This window comes from Danio aesculapii, chromosome 14 (assembly GCF_903798145.1).
Source record: "Danio aesculapii chromosome 14, fDanAes4.1, whole genome shotgun sequence".
In the NCBI taxonomy this organism is placed as follows: Eukaryota; Metazoa; Chordata; class Actinopteri; order Cypriniformes; family Danionidae; genus Danio; species Danio aesculapii.
The window spans coordinates 22,400,943-22,415,467 of record NC_079448.1 but is presented as its reverse complement, the minus strand read 5'-3'; the positions used below and the strand labels follow the sequence as shown (position 1 = coordinate 22,415,467).

The following is a 14,525-nucleotide window of genomic DNA, read 5'->3' as shown; positions in this document are numbered from 1 at the left end:
TTTCTTAAATTTTATATACACAATTATGCCGTCAAACTGTTGTATAAATGCAATATCACACTTGTAGCAGTGCAATGTGGCTGTATATCATCACTGGTGGGACACTTAGTGCCGATATACAGCCACATCGCACTGTAACAAGTAAATATATAAATAACTACAAATAAATAGATATATTTTTAAACAGCTATTCCTAAAATAATAAAATAGATAGATAAATTGATAGATTTAATGATTTACTCAATAATTTTGAGGCACATATGTATATGTTGACAACTATTTTTATATGTTGTTCATGTTTGGCATTTTTCCAAATCGGCACCAATTATTCAATTAAATGTACTATAATATAATATAATATAATATAATATAATATAATATAATATAATATAATATAATATAATATAATATATTCATTCATTTTCTTTTCTGCTTAGTCCCTTTATTAATCCGGGGTCACCACAGCGGAATGAATCGTCAACTTATATATCACATGTTTTACGCAGTGGATGCCCTTCCAGCTGCAACCCATCTCTGGGAAAATAATATAATATAATATAATATAATATAATATAATATAATATAATATAATATAATATAATATAATATAATATAATATAATATAATATAATATAATATAATATAATATTTAACAAATATTTACTCAATCAATCAATCAATCAATCACAACAAAATAAAAATCAAAGTCCCTTTAAGGCAAGTCATTTCACTCGGCGGCCATCTTTAAAATGATTCTCGGGCAGTATGCTCGGGCATTCTGTTTTAATAGAGAAACAAAATTGCTTGCCAAGCTAATGATTAAACTTCATATTAGGAATCACCAAATTAAACAACAGTGTCTCAATTTCATTTCTTAACGATCAAATTGCACAAAATCTGCAGAAATTTATGACTGTTACACTTCTGCCCATTCAAAACTATATGAGTGACATGTCTTGTGTATTTTATAGTCTTTGATGAAACACAATACAATAAAATTTAATAACTAAATAATTCACTGCTGTGAATTAATTCCGATAAATCTAACCATCTAGGTGGCTTCAAAACAGTCCTGACAGCTGGCCTGCATGCACAGAATGACACAAACAGAGATAAAACAGCGACAGAAATGAAGACAGTCAGGGGTAGAAAAACACAAGAATACACAGCAGTGGGAAGTGCAAAGGCACCCCTCTCCTCCCATCCTCCACCCTAGGAAAACTTTGATTAAGCACCTCTTGATGGACGGGAGCTCCAGAGGGCCGCTTCCACCTCCAGCCTGTCCCATTCATCCTGACACAAGCTCCCCTGTTCTATCTCACTCTGTCCAGCGGGTTATTTGCCTTGGCCCGGAGCCACTTCCGACTCCGATTCAGAGCCGACTGGAGTGTCACATCAAGAGTCTATGTTAATGTTTGTGATGAAAAAGCGCACCTCCCCCTGCCTCGCGTCTGGCTTTCCCGCTCTTTTCTCCTCAAGAGCTGTGATTCTGTTGTCTGTGTTTATCTTCACCGCTGAGGGAATGTCATAGTCTTTCAGAAGTGCTGTCTAAAAGGGATAAAAGAAAGGCCTCGCATGCCGTGAATTCAAATGTGTTCTTGGACATGAAGACATCGAAAGCGTTTCATATGGAGGGAAAAGAGAATGTAGCGCCTATAGTGCTTTTTTTGAACCTGTTAACTGTCACAGCATCAATAATAATAGATGTCTTTTCTTGAAGTAATACTGTGGTCATCCCTGAGGAACAATCTAGGGCTTAGAATTAACTCTTCCACAGTTCAATTAGATTGAGTATTTTAATTATTCAGTCTCCATTAGGGGTCCTTATTTATGTTCCATTTAAATTTCAACTTGTGAAGTAAGAACAGACCATTTTGTTCTATTATATTATATTATATTATATTATATTATATTATATTATATTATATTATATTATATTATATTATATTATATTATATTATATTATATTATATTATTTTTTATTACATTATATTATATTATATTATATTATATTATATTATGTTATATTTTATTATATTATATTATATTATATTATGTTATATTATATTATGTTATATTATATTATATTATATTATATTATATTATATTATATTATATTATATTATATTATATTATATTATATTATATTATTTTTTATTATATTATATTATATTATATTATATTATATTATACATTATATTAATCAAATTGCTAAATATTTCTATTTATGTATTACTAACATAAACATGTTTTGAGGTATTTTATTTTAATGTTATGTCTTACATTTTAAGTAAGCAGCAGCAAAAAAAATGTTTACATTTAAAAAAAATTGTAAACTAATTATTTATTTATTTATTTACTTATTTATTTATTCATTCATTTCTTTTCAGCTTAGTCCCTTTATTAATCTAGGGTTGCCACAGCGGAATGAACCGCCAATCATTCACACTCTACGGCCAATTTAGCTTACCCAATTCACCTGTACCACATGTCTTTGGACTGTGGGGGAAACCGGAGAACCCGGAGGAAACCCACACAAACGCAGGGAGAATATGCAAACTCCACACAGAAACGGCAACTGACCCAGCCGAGGCTCGAACCAGCACCCTTCTTGCTGTGAGGCGATAGCACTACCTACTGCGTCGCCTTTATTTATTTATTTATTTATTTATTTATTTATTTATTTGTTTATTTATTATCAGTGAAAGCTGCTATAATATTGCCTAAAATAATTTTCACCAACAGTCAAACTATGTGTACATCTTTTTTGACTGTGTACTTGTCTATCTGTGCCTACATGTGTATAATGTCTTTTTCTTAACGCATTTATTGTCTTTCACGTATTTATTGTCTTTTAAGTATTACTGTCAACATAATTGTATATTGTTATATTTTTTGGAGTGTGTTGTTGTATTTTTGCACTGTCTGTATTTTGCAGGGGTATGGAGCAGCACCCAAGCTTTTCACTCATCATACATGCTGCTGATGATGTGACAATGATTTGATTTATTCCAGTTTTCAGTATAACGATCTATTAAATGCATTCTAAAAGTATAACTTTTTGGGGAAGAAAAACTTCCCATAATTTTCAATACAGAAAACAGTTGCTGCTTGAAATTTTAGTAGATATATTTTTAAAAAGTTTGCTAAATAGAAGGAGCAACATTTACTTAAAATCTTTTCTAATATCATCAAGTGTTCTGATTGATTTTATTCCAGGAGTGTCATGAGCCTTACTAAATAAAAGTCATAATTTTTTTTAAAGAGTAGAGGTCTGACAAAAGTTGTGAAAAGTGATTTTCAACCTCTGACTTTGAGTTTGCAGTAGTTTAGAGAATCTTGGCATCATTAGAAACCAAAGCTGAAGACCATTCACAAGCATTTCCATCAAGACGAGAGCACTTAACACTCTCCTCTGCCCTTCCTTCTGATGATTAATTAAGCCTAATCAATTACAGCTTGATGACTCCCTGAGATGAGTTCACGTGAAGATGAATGCTGGATAATGTGTGTGTTTAATAGAGGAGTAATCAGACAGGCTTTTGTGTATTGTATAGCAATGAGCAATGAATGAAAACTCTTTCTGTAAATACAGATCATATATGATGCGTGAAGTGGCTCATGTATAAGGAATGAATCACAGCACTGATTACACCATTAGCAAAAGTAAAAGGATAAAAATACATCTATTAGATATCACTGTACTTTCTGTACTCATTTATTTACATTAACGGTAAAAGAGATTTTCCCTCTCTAAAATACAATGCTTAAACATGCAATAAAAATGTTATCTGACTGAATCATTAATAAATATCGAAATCTGAAATTTAAATTCAGATTAGATTCAATTCCAGATTCAATTCTTGTTTGATGTTGTGAAATATTGATTACTCATGATTTTGAAAAAATCTCTCTCTTTATCACCATGCGTTTTGTCGAAATATATCAAACATAAAACAGACAAATAGTGAATAAACAAACTGTTTAATTAAAACCTCCAGTAAACATAATAATAATAATAATAATAATAATAATAATAATAATAATAATAATAATAATAATAATAGTTGTTGTTGTTGCTGTTGTTAATCATAATAATAATAATAATAATAATAATAATAATAATAATAATAATAATAATAATAATAATAATAATAATAGTTGTTGTTGCTGTTGTTGTTGTTGTTGTTGTTGTTGTTGTTGTTGTTGTTGTTGTTAATAATAATAATAATAATAATAATAATAATAATAATAATAATAATAATAATAATAATAATAATAATTGTTATTATTATTATTATTATTATTATTATTATTATTATTATTGTTATTATTATTATTATTATTAGTAGTAGTAGTAGTAATTTATTTGATCAAATTATAAATATTAAACAAATAAATATCAACATATAACTAAAATACTGCTAAAACGTACATAATAATAATAATAATAATAATAATAATAATAATAATAATAATAATAATAATAATAATAATAATAATAATATATAAAATTAGAATTATTATTATTATTATTTTTATTATCATTATTAATATTTACAACAACAACAACAACAACAACAACAACAACAACAACAACAACAACAACAACAGCAACATCTACTACTACTACTATTAATATTATTTTTTATTTTTTATTTCATATTATTATTACTATTATTAACACTATTATGAATATGATCATTTATACTATTATTGCTATTGTTATTCATATGAAATTTATCATTATTTATTTATTGTTATCATACTACTAATAATGATGATAGTAATGGTAATGATGACAAATTATTATTATTATTAATATTATTATTATTGTTATTAATTAATAATAATATATATATATATATATATATATATATATATATATATATATATATATATATATATATATATATATATATATATATATATATATATTCATTTTATTTATTTATTTATTTATTGATTGATTGATTTATTCATTTTAGCAGCAGTGGAAGTAGTAGTATTAAACAATTACGTCATATGACAGTCGCAAAAAATTACAAGAAAATACAATATAATTTTTTATTCAATGTATTCAAATATTAAACATGTTTTTTGTTTTTTCCGCAGGGTCTTAAAAAGTATTAAAACTTGATAAATCCATTTAGAGAAATGTAAGGCCCTTAAAAAGCATTAAAATATCCTAAATGCAATTTTACCAGGTATTACCAGGTACACTTTGTATCAGTATGCTAAAGTTTTCTTGAATTTAATCTTTGAAAATTAGGATGTTGTGTAGTTTTTTGGAAATCGATAAAATCCTGCTTTGACATCACACTGCTTTGTTTACTGCAGTAACCAGGGAAACGCTGTTGTTCCTGCTTTTTTATAGACACCACCTACTTGATTAGCATTTTTTTTCAGTATATAAAAATGTATTAGTTTACAATCGGTCTTTAGTAAATAGATGGAAACAATCATACTAAAAATAATTAATAAAATTAAATTAAATAAACAAAATAATTAAAAAAATGTAAAAAATAAGTGTTTAGTAAATAGACTGTAAGCTAAAATGTTGCAGATGAGGTCTTAAATGTATGGAAAAGGCCCTAAAAGGTTTTGAGCTTAATTCTCTGATTCCTATGTACCCTGTAACAGCCCAATTAAACTATACAACATTCTTGTCATATTTATTAATAAACACAGCTTTATTTTTTACAAACAACAATTTTTTTTTTCATATATCATTAATATAAATGAATTAAACCAGTTACCAAGCATCAGGTTCATATTCTTGCCAATACTGACTCCTACTTGCATTTGGTACTTACAGTGTTATTTTAAGCCCTAAATAAGTTGGTAGTTCATTCCGCTGTGGCGACCCCTGATTAATAAAGGGACTAAGCCGAAAAGAAAGAATGTATGAATGAATGAATGAAAACTGTAAGAGTCAGACAAGCTACAACAATCAAAAACAATTCAGAACACAGCCCTTTAAAGACACAGTACTGTAAATGAACTCTTCAAATTGACATATTTTAATCAAATAAACACTAAATAAGCATTAAATGTGACTTTTTATTCTTTATTTTCTTACTACTACTCTTAAAGTGGTTAAGTTCAACTGTCAAAAATCTCAAAATGTAAAAAAGCAATGGTTTTACCCATATTGTTCAAATAAATGACACTAATTAATACAATGTCCCAGTTAGTGCAGTGGTAAGCAACACTACGATAATATCTCCAAGCAGAGTGTAGGAACATCTGATGTACCAGTAGAGGCTATCGTTGGCTCGTGGCCCATCAGTGTTTGACACCAGCCCATATTCTCTGGTGTGCTCTCACAAAGCGCCAGTTGAGTGTGACTAATATCAGGCTTGGAGTAAATTACACCGCTGATCACCGCCACTTGTAAGGAGGTTACAAAATGGCCGATCCGCCGAGGAAAAGTGCCGTTTTACGACTCCTCACCACGGTAAACTTCGAATTAAAGGGCCTGTACTATCTGTCTAATGGATGATTGTGGCTCAAGTGGGAGAAATTGAAGCGCTAAAGGTTTATAAGATGGCATATCTGTATCCTTCATGTTAGTCTTGAGGTATCAGTGTGGTACTGTAGAGGGAGAGATATCACCACCAGAGGTTGGGAGACTTGAAGTGTTTAAAAAAAACACATAGCGGAAAATATGTAAAGTCAAGATTTTTAGATAATATGTAAATCTGATTAAAGGGACAATTAAAGGAACAAAACTAAAAACTCTGTCAGCATTTACTCAATTTTTTACTTGTTTCAAATCAGTAATTCTTTTTTCTGCTGAACACAAATGATGCATTTTGAAAAATGTTGAAAACCTGTAACAATTGACTTTCATAATAAATGTTTTCCACTACTATGGAATCAATGGTTACAAGTTTTCAGCTTTCTTCAAAATATCTTCTTTTGTGTTCAGCAGAAGAAAGAAACTCATAAAGGTTTGGAACCACTTGAGGGTGAGTCAGTAGTAAGTGCATTTTCATTTTTTTGAGTGAACTATCCCTTTAAATTGTGTACTGCAGTCCCATAAAAAATAACTTTAATGACTTTATGACTTTAACTGAAAAGAAAATCCTATTTGGACTTGTGTGGTTCTACGTTTGCTCTTCATTTACGTTTAAAAGAAATAATGAAAAAAGGGACAAACAGTTTGTTTTAATTTATTTTGATTTGAAACCGCTATTGTTCCATGTGACACACAAGAAACAACATTATTGGTTTCCGCATATCAGGTAAGTATGGATGAGACTTTATGACCAAATGTGAATGCTGAACATTGTTTGCTAATCTGTTAAAATAACTATAAACTATTATTTAGAAGCTCTAGTAATTTCCACAGATTTTCCCCAAATTTCCTTCTTCAAAATATTACTCATCTAAAAAATAAGATGTACACAATATTTACACACGCTCAAGTTGTTCCAATCATTTCTGTTGAACATATGAGAAGATTAATAAGAAGAATGTTAGAAACCACAGAAGTCCATAGTACAAAAAACAAATAATATGGAAGTCATCCAGTTTCCAATATTTTTCAAAATATCTTTGTCGGCTGCACATCCATGATGCGAATCACCCGTTCCACCACATCTCAAATGTGCTCTACTGGATTGAGATCTGGTGACTGTGGAGGCCATTTGAGAACAGTGAACTCATTGTCATGTTCAAGAAATCAGTCTGAGATGATTTGCGTTTTATGACTTGGCGCGTTACACCACCTCCAGCTTGAACCGTTGATACAAGGCAGGATGGATTCATGCGTTCATGTTGTCGACGCCAAATTCTGACCCAAACATCTAAATGTTGCAGCAGAAATCAAGACTCATCAGACCAGGCAACGTTTTTCCAATCTTCTATTGTCCAATTTTTCCAATATTTATATTTCTATATATGTCAAATATACATACACACGTTCAATCATCAGCCACTCTAAAATTTGATTGCTTTTAAATATACCCCTTTGTACACATATATTTTTTGCAGACTGTCACACATGTACATTTATAAGTGAATCAATGTGTAAATTTTATATTTTCATCACATAAAATTAATTACATCTTTTTAATGGACTTTAATTAAACCTCTCAGTTCACATGTAGTTTGACTGAATTGATTCACTTTCAATGGAGAGACAGAAATATCTAACATTTGATTAAAAAATACATTTATTTTCCTGTGTGTTCCAATGATGAATAAATCCTTATGACCTTGTATTGACATGAGGGTAAATCAAGGATGACTGAACTTTCAATTAAGGGTGAACAAACAGGTTCTCAAAGTGATCGTCTACCTTGACATTCAGCCAAACAAAGATCGCTCGATATCAAGTAAGATGTCTGTCAACATGATATTTTCCTGATATTCATTTCTGCCTTCACTACAATTCAAACATCCTGACTAAGTTTGCGCACCTAGCTCTCGAAGACAAAGCCAGTATTGACAGAAAAGTTCTTGCCCTGAAGGTTGCATCCTTAAACATTTGGACTGGTTAAATCATTTAAGAGCCTTCAAATATCAGGCACGTAATTGTGAGAGGAAAACAAGCATATGCTGTAGTGATTCTGAGAAGGAAGCACGGGAATAATGGAGCAGTGTGAGAAGAAGACAGTATGAAATGCAGCAAACATGAAGAGCGGCACTCAAGGCTCGCTCTGGGTCTCTGAATTGAAGAGAAAATGACATATCAGAGACTGAGGCCAGATCAGCAGATATGCAGCCTTTAAATGGCTTCCAAGAGTAAACAATGCAAATTCCTCCAGCTATTGTTTGCAGTATCACCCCATCGCTGCCTCTCCAAACCAACACACACACTCTCTCTGCTACACTTTCGATCTTTCACTCTGTAGTGTATGTTAAGAAAGCTGCTTGAACATATTTTGGTGATATTAAAGTAGTCCATGTACAGGTTATCTGAAAAAAAAACAAGTAAAAGATTACCTAGAGTTAAAAAGTTGAGTTTTACCATTTTTTATTTCATTCAGCTAATTTCTGGAAGTTGCGGGAAGACTTTTAGCTTATCTTAGCATAAATCATTGAATCCGATTAGACCATTAGCATCTCACAAAAAAAAAATCAATAAAGAGCTTTGACAATTTTTCTAATTAACGCTTGACTCTTTTTAGTTACATTGCATACTAAAAACAAACAAAACATGAAAAATTGCTATTTTCTAGAATGATATGGCTAGCAGCTGCACATTTATTTTTTGTGTAATAATCAACAAACTTTGCTGCCATACCTGCAACAGGCACAATTATATTAACCAGCATATTTACCTAGTTACAGCTGGGGACTATTTTCAAAGTTCCTTGATTATAATGCAAGAATGAGTTCCTAACCATATCCCCAAGAAAATAGCAGCTTTGCATTTTTGTCAGTCTTAGTCTAAGAACACAATGTAACTACAGAAAAGTCAAGTTTAAAATAGAAAAACTATTTAAACTTAAAAAATAAATTAATAAAAAATTTGTATGATGCTAATGGTCTAATCTGATTTAATAATTTATGCTAAGCTAAGCTAAAATTGCTCATGTTAGACCCGGAGATCAGCTGAATGCATTCAAAAATAGAGAGACTCAATTGTTTAACTATAGGTGGCTTGTAAAATGAGCCTATTTCTCAAATAAAGTGGAGTGTTTTATGAAATTTCAGCAGATGCAAATGGTTATCAATCCACTTGGAAGACTACTATTTGGCAAAATCAAACAACAAAAAACTACAGATGTGGTAATTGCAATGATTATGATAACATGCTTAAGATAAACATATTTAGGGATCCAACATCAGATGTTTTATATAGGAATAACTAAGACAAAATTTAAATTGAGATTAGCTGAGCATAAAAATGGGATACGTTCTTCTAATCCACAATATCCAATGGCTTTACATTATAAAAATCATTGTCACGGCAATCCCAGTTCAATAAAAATGGTTGGCATAGAGCATATTTTTAATTCTACAAGAGGAGGAGATAGGATAAAAAGATTAAAACAAAGAGAGACCTTTTGGATCTATACATTAAAAGTGAGTAGACTTCCAAGCTTAAATGGCGAATTAGATTTTTCTCCTTTTTTGCAAAAATTGTTTTATATGTTCTACAGACTTTCATTATATATTGGTAAATATGCATATACAGTTGAAGTCAGAATTATTAGCCCCCCTTTAACTGTTTTTCTTTTTTAAATATTTCCCAAATAATGTTTAACAGAGCAAGAAAATTTTTACAGTATGTCTGATAATGTTTTGGAGTGCTGGAGAAAGTCTTATTTGTTTTATTTCAGCTAGAATAAAAGCAGTTTTTAATAAAAAAAAAACATTTTAAGGTCAATATTATTAGCCCCTTTATGATATATATTTTTTCGATAGTCTATAGAACAAACCATCATTGTACAGCCTTATAAGCCTTAAAATGTCACTTTGAGGTGTATAGAAATGTCTTGAAAAATATCTAGTAAAATATTATTTACTGTCATTATAACAAAGAGAAAATAAATCAGTTATTAAAAATGAGTTATTAAATCTATTATGTTTAGAAATGTGTTGAAAAAATCTTCTCTTCGTTAAACAGAAATTGGGGAAAAAAATAAACGGGGGCTAATAATTCTGACTTCAACTGTAGATGTATGTATGAGTGTATACATGTATGCATGTACACGCATGTTTATGTGCATTTATTTGTACATTGTACTTGTTTATTTGTCTGTATATACTTTTTTGCTGTTTCACTCTCTCTCTCTCTCTCTCTCTCTCTCTCTCTCTCTCTCTCTCTCTCTCTCTCTCTCTCTCTCTCTCTCTCTCTCTCTCTCTATATATATATATATATATATATATATATATATATATATATATATCATATATATGTTGTACTATTTGAGGAATATGTTGTATAAAACGATTCATCTTTTTTATTTAAATATATATTTTTCCATTCCGTTTTTTTTTTCTTTCCCTCTATTAATTCTTAATTAATAATGATTGTTGAGTTGACCTTGTTCAATACATTATTTTAGTATTGTTTAGAAATTCTAATGAGTCATGAGAGCATTCAAAAGAAACTACAGACGCACCTGATCACTGTTACCCTGATGAAGGCAGCTCTTTGCTGAAACGCATAGGTTTTTTAAGGATTAGCCATGTGAATAAAGGCTTTTTAATATTGTTATTAATGAGTGCCTTAATGACTGATTTTTGTTGTTTATTCTGATGACTCACAAAGAGCACTGACACATTATTTAAGCTACCCCTGAGCACTTTTTGTTCGAGTTTGGTTACCAATAATGTTTTAATATTTTTTTCCAATTATGTTTTTCCATAAAATTTACATGCAAGGCTGTTCAAAAGAAAGTATTTACTTGCGTTTAAAGCTTACTGGCGAAGATAATGTTTTATCTTTAATATTAAGGTAAGATAAAAATAAAGACATTTATCATTCTCATATAATTTTAATTTTAGCATGATATATTTCCAGAAACAAAATGCTTATTAAATCAACGCAGTCCCACAGAAATTAGTAACCTTTTGATTTATTCGGTTATTCGTAAAATCTATTTCATACAACTTAGCATGATTTGCTCATCACCCAATGACGGTTGGGTTTAGGGGTGGGCTGGGTGACACCTCCCTTTTATAAAATCGTACATTTTCATATGACTGAACACGTACGAATTTGAATTAGCTACTAAACTGACAAAACAAATAATACTTACGTTTTCACGTGATATCAGGCTGTATTCAAAATATTTTCAGTGTAGGAAATGTAATTTTCAAATAAAAAAGTACAATAAAATAATCACTGTATTAACAATGTTATGTATTTGTAATAATCTGAGGATATTCAGATCCATGCTTGATAATCAAACATTTTTTTTTGCAGCCTTTAAGCAGTCCAATTCTGCTGCCTGAACACCAGATGTGTTTTTCTATGAGCATGAATAATGCAATGTGTAATACTCCTCTGAACAAAATGCCAGGAAAAATCATACCACACAACAAAAATTCATGACACGTATGACAAAAATGCTAGGCATTGTGTTAAGTAGTTTTTAATATTTGCTCACTTTAGTGAATCCCAAATCTCTCTCTCTTACTCACACACACACACACACACACACACACACACACACACACACACACACACACACACACACACACACACACACACTGCTGTTAAACATATCAGAGGAAATCTAGTGTTAAAGTGACCACCGATTTTAATGTTTGTTTGTGAAGACTGCCTCCTTCCCTCTACTGGGAATTTGCCAGACGTGTCTCACTGGGAAATGTTTTACAGATGAACAAAGCAAAGACTATGAACAGTGTCTCTCTCTCCCTCCCTCCTCCACCCAATGGGACTCCCTCAAATAATTCATTAAATGAATACTCACGACTTCTGCGGTACCGACTTGGTCGCAGGCTTGTTACTAGGAACACTGCAGCGTTCTGTGGAAAGAATTTCATGGAAATATTAGAGGACAGGTTTGACTGCGCACGTCCAAACACCAGCGACCCAACAGGCAAATAACACAGCATGATATGATACTCTTTTGTGATGGGAAATCAGAAGTATATTGCTTTTTTTTTACTCAGTTCTGTTTGAGATTGAGCTAAAATGTGGCATGTAGAAGAAAGATGTTCCTTACTTGCATTGTATCCTGAAGTCACATGCTGGGAATCCTGCAAAAAAGAGAGACACTGTGAAATACTTGTAGAAGATTCTGCATTAGAGAATAGGTCCTAATCATAGTACACACTACAACACAACACAAAATCCAAAATTTTATTTCAGCTTAATTTTAAAGCAATCTCTCTCTCTATGCAATCCCATGCAAACAATGCTGGGAACAACACGTCCATTACTCAGCAAACACTTTTTGCCATCAATAATTTTTTTTTTAAAGTTCAAAATCCCAACATAGTCTTAACTTGTTTTTTCTTTTTTTAAACCAATTCAAGTTTATTAAACATAATGCAAATACATTTTCAAAAATTGTGCTGTTTAAGCTCATTTTAACACTGGAACGACCAGAATTTTATAACTATTACTATCGCCTTAGCAGATAAGTCTTTGTAATGAGTAGGGTCTGGCACCAGAGATGAGGATCCAAATGCAGCTTTATTAAGTGAATGGTCGGAGAGGCAAAGTTCAAACAGGCACAGACAGTTATAGCATGTAGATAATGCAAAGAGTAGTTGAAGTCACAGACAATCGGTCAGCAAAACAACATAAACACAACTAACCAAACTAAATAAAAAAAAAACAATAAAGCAAGACAAGAAACAACTAGGAAATGCTTACTACAGGTTAACAAGACTCAGCAAAGTATATGAAAGTGAGGTGTATTTATAGTCCCAGTAATCAGTCGTCATAAGATTTAGCTGTGTGTCTGTAATCAGTGATGATCTGGAACTGGTGTGTGTGTGAGGTGCATGATGGGACATATAGTCCAGTTTGGTGGCAGATGTGTAGTAGCGTGAACGATAGTGAATGTTCTTCAGCGATCTGCAAGAGCTTTATTTTAACTGTGTCCATGAAAGTGCATACTTCAATTTTTTCAGCAAGTGTTGTTTTTAAGATGTCCCTGAAGTAAAGTTATGTTTTTGAAAAAAAAAAGTAATTTTTTTGTCAGGCAACATATGTGTGCATATTCATTCTTTTTACAGTCTATGATTCAAAGGCAGGAGAAAAAGCATAGCGGAAGATAAAATATTATGTAGTCAATTCAATTATTATGGTCATTCATGGTTAAAAAAAACTCTTTTGTCTTTTGTAATTTTTATTAAATAATGTTTATTCAATGTAATATACATTAAAAATAAAGTTTTTTTGTTTGTTCAGACCACTTATTTAAAATTTGTTGAAACAATACAATTCTTGACTTTGTTTTAGCATAGCTTATTTATTTTAAGTTTAAAATACTTAAATTGTTTGCACGAAATAAGTTTTATTTTAATTCCTTCATGTTGTCCCAAAGCAAATTGATTGTGTGGAACCAAGCATTTTTACAGTGTAGACCCATTAAGAAAAGCCAGGGTAGTACAATTACAGTATATATACAGCCTGCCCACCCTTCTGTATTACTCCGCCCACATAGAGTGACAGCAGATCAATAAACTCACTACAGTTTGACAAATTTTGCAGCTGTTGGACAACATAATGTACTTTTGAGGCTTTTTTTAGTCGGGAATGCAATTGTTTAGATTGCAACTGTGCAGTTTATTTATAAGGATAGTGGCTATTTTGAATATTTATAATTTCTGAGATACAGTGCCTTGGCATCCATCAGCCTGTCATGGGGCAGAGCAAAGACAGTTGAAGTTGTTTATCCACAAGATGGCAACAGAGACCACATAATAAGCCCTAGAAGGGGAACAGATCGGCATATTTTCAAACTACAGCTGATCAAAACATTATAAAACTGGTAAGTGACATTCTAGGTCGATCTCTCTCTTTTGTATTGTAGTGCTGTAGTTATACCATAGTAGTTGTAGTGTACTGAGCGTGAGATGGG

The 14,525-nt window shown here is 31.1% G+C and overlaps 1 protein-coding gene across 1 annotated transcript in view; it reads right to left on the bottom strand.

Moving 5' to 3' along the window:
* The window catches only part of aff2 (AF4/FMR2 family, member 2), a 410,790-nt gene that overhangs the window by 132,848 nt on the left and 263,417 nt on the right, over positions 1-14,525 (bottom strand). Inside the window, exons 6-7 of the mRNA XM_056471754.1 lie at positions 12,657-12,690; positions 12,402-12,456 (exon numbers count right to left, since the gene is read on the bottom strand). Coding sequence (XP_056327729.1) covers positions 12,402-12,456; positions 12,657-12,690 — 89 coding nt within the window. The remainder of the gene's footprint in view (positions 1-12,401; positions 12,457-12,656; positions 12,691-14,525) is intronic.